Here is a 3504-nt window from a genome sequence, read left to right as displayed (position 1 = left end):
CAGTGTCGGGAGCTCTTTAAATAAGCAAACATTTTCCACCCACTGGTCTGGTAAGTATTCAGGCCACTTGTGTACAGGGTCAGGCACAGGGTCTCTTGAATATTTTTATAAATGCATAATTGGAGTTAAGGGTGTTTGTTTGCCTGGGGTTCCACTTTAATAATAGAAATAATAAATTATTCTCTGCTGTATGTTGTGTGGTGAAGGTTCCTAAACTGCTCTGTCCCTCTTGCTACTTATATGTCTCTGCCTAGAGCCGCAGGAGTCACCTCCCAGCCAAATCCTCTGCTTGCATGCTTCAAGGACGGAGGGCTTCCTTCCGCTAACCAAATCTCTGCCTTGATCATTCTTTAACCTCCAGAACTTGTGTCCCCTGTTCTCTTTTCTTCCACCTCGTTGCCACTGTACTCAGGTCTCCACTGGTCCAGCCACCGAGCCACGGATATCGGTCGACCCACAACAGTCCCATTCACACAGCTTCTGGCTCCCGGCTCACTCAGAACTTCTCTGTGTCTGTTCCCACCCTCATCTACACTGGTACGGGAGCTGGGGGGAGAGGCAGGATGGAGGCAGGCAGTGTAGGCAGGTACTTCTTAAAAATTATGACTTATGGAGTGTCCAAATTCTCCTCCACTGGCTCTCAGCCCCATCCTTTAAAGAATAATGTTAATCCCACCGAATGCTGGGCCCTCCTGGGCCCTGCTGATAATACTGTGTCTGTTGGATGCTGGAGGGTTAAACCACTTCTGTCTTTTTAGGGATTCTGTTGGCGAGATCTCTGTGCTGAGTTTTGGGCTCTGCCCCCTTATGAGGGGTTTTCTCCATCCCTACTCTGAGTTTCTAGTTCAGCACACAATATACTGTAAGAGGCTTACACCATTCCTGCTAGACTTGCAGGTAGGGAAACATGTAACAGACATCTCACCACTGGACTATCCTAAACAAAATCATAACAATTGGAATGTCCCTTTTTTAAATTTCATTTTTGAACCAAAATGTTCCAAGTTATATAAATTAAGAACCAAAATATGTTCTGCAAACAATCCTCATTTCCTGATCCCTCAGTGCACCCGGCACAACTCTCAAGGTGAGGGCGTAATGTTGGTTGTCAGTGGAGGGGATGGAGGACGTCATGGCAGGTAAGTGACCACGTAGCTTTAGAAACTGCTTTTACTTTCATTTTAGCTGCACGGTATTAATGCTGGATGATAAGGAAACAGGCAGAAGAATTAATATTTCTTTTAATTTGTTGTGGCTGCGATCATCAGTGCGACACTGTCATCTGTTCTCCAGAAAGTTTCTGCTTCCTTTATTTATTTTACTTTTTGCTTCTCTTTATTTTGGTGATGATTTTGCCTGTGGTGTTGGGACACATTGATTGACAACTGCGCTGAGATGCTGCGTGTTCTGCATGGGATGCTGGGAAATGTGTCCAGCCAGCTCCACCAGAGGGAGCCCTCTCACTGCAGCGCACCTTCCACGGGGGCGTTCCTGCGCTCCACCAGCTTCCATTGTAAGGGGTTATTTAATATTTCTCCCCCTTCTTCTGGCAGGGTTCCCTTCAGTGAAGAGCTAAACCCCAATGCTCATTCATCAGGACCCTCTACCCCTCTGAAAAACCAAACCTATTCCTTTTCACCTTCCAAGTCCTACAGCCGACAGTCGTCCTCTTCTGACACAGATTTGAGTTTGACACCTAAGACTGGTAAGACGCATCCACCCAGTTATGTTTTATTTCTTCCTTTTGTCTCTTGGTTTGTCATTTTTCCATGTACCCTTACCTGCTGTGAAGTTATCAAAGTCATGTCATTGTTGTGTAAAAATTGATATTCTACCTTTTATGTGTAAGTTCTGGAGTGAAGTAATTTTGTCCATTATTCCTACCATGCCTGCGCTGAGTTCCTGGTTTTGCACACCCACTGTGGCCATTATTAGGGTTCCCTACATCCCTGCCCTGAGTTCCTAGCTCTACACACCTGATGTGCCAATTATGAGGGACTCCCACCATCCCTGCCCTGAGTTCCTGGCTGTGCTCATCTGCTGTGGCCATTATAAGGGACTCAGGATCCCTGTGCTGAGTTCCCAGGTATACACACACATGCTGTACCCATAAGGTGCAAGCCCCTTAGTTCATTAGGAGTGATATGCTTTGTTTTCTTTGCCGTGTCTGGGCAAGACATGGCATAGGGAGCAGGAGAGCTAAAACTACTTTCTCCGGCTCCCTCTTCCCCAGGGAAGGAACTGTCCCTGTCTGTATACCGGCTCTGCCTCTGTAGTGTTCTCATTGCATGGGCAGGGGGAGGCACATGAGCTGTCTGCCAGGTTACTGGCAGAGTTTCCATACTGTACACCAGGTCATATCTGGCAAGGATCTTCTGCAAATATTAACATGAAAAAATGTGATACCTTTGTAATTAGGCACCCAACCTATGCCCGTGGTCACCAGGATTTCAATCCCCACAGACATTGTTTCAATCGGAGAAACGGTTGGGTTAATGAACATATTTCCACGCAGTTAAAAAGGTTTGCAGTAAAATATTGTTTGTAACTCACAGGAAGATCTGTCATCATGGTACTGTATTTGCTTAAAAGGTCTAAATCCATCATTTGTATGGCCCATTGCAATCTGTGCATTGAGTTGTGGTTTGAATGTTACCCCAACACTAATGTGCTTTCGTTAAGGCTGAATGGGCCCGGCCTTGGAAAAGGCTGCCTTCAGCCGAGTGACCTCTGCAGGTACTTTTTTTTTATTTTTTCCATTCTACACATATTAACCAGACCTGGGCAAATTTCCGGTACCCAGTTGAATCTGTCACTAATTTTGTTTTCTGACAGTAAGCACCATGAGGAGAGGGAGGAGTACACCTTTCCCTCAATGACCAGTGTGTACCTCTCCGCCTGTCACCGTGACCTGTAGAGGAAAGGTGATTTACAGTGGGATGTAGAGGCTCTTTCAAAGCACAGGTTTGGGCTACAAATTGAAATTTACATATTTCACATGCATTAGCTTTGGGGGTCTCCCCAGAAAATCTTTAATTGGGTTTACAAGGTATAAGTAGTGTGTAGAGAAAGCTTTTGGCAAGATCAAGCAGTTTCAGTTTGAGAATGTTAAGCACGGATCTCAATGGAAGTGCTCACTGTCTGCTAACAGGCTTCAGCATACTTTCAACAAGCTTACTGAAGCCTGCAGTCGATCTGGCGACAGGTAAGTCGCCAGGATCGCTTCTGTTGTAAAGCCGACAGTCGGCTCTACAAGTTTAAACAGAGTCCCGGCGGCAAAAGTCGCCGGGAGTCTGTTTAAACAGCCCCGATGCTGGCGACGTACACTGTACGTCGTCAGTCACGAAGGGGTTAAAGTAGTCAGCACTCCCATTAAGATCTGTGTTTATTATTTCCAAACTGGAGCTTGCGGAAAGCTCTGCAAATGCGCCATAAAAGCTTGCAGAACACACTGCTCTTGTACAAGCTGAAGCTCATGTGAACAGTGCCCAATAGTTGCAGCAA

The 3504-nt window shown here is 45.9% G+C and overlaps 1 protein-coding gene across 1 annotated transcript in view; it reads left to right on the top strand.

The window, feature by feature from the left end:
* Nucleotides 1-3504, top strand: part of C2CD5 (C2 calcium dependent domain containing 5) — a 71019-nt gene that overhangs the window by 17666 nt on the left and 49849 nt on the right. The window contains exon 8 of the mRNA XM_018560014.1: nucleotides 1554-1705. Within this exon, the coding sequence (XP_018415516.1) occupies nucleotides 1554-1705 (152 nt within the window). The remainder of the gene's footprint in view (nucleotides 1-1553; nucleotides 1706-3504) is intronic.

This window comes from Nanorana parkeri, unplaced genomic scaffold (genome assembly GCF_000935625.1).
Source record: "Nanorana parkeri isolate BGI_ZX_2015 unplaced genomic scaffold, ASM93562v1 scaffold426, whole genome shotgun sequence".
NCBI classification, from domain to species: domain Eukaryota; kingdom Metazoa; phylum Chordata; class Amphibia; order Anura; family Dicroglossidae; genus Nanorana; species Nanorana parkeri.
The sequence above is the reverse complement of the archived record's forward strand: the minus strand, read 5'-3'. Positions and strand labels throughout refer to the sequence as shown.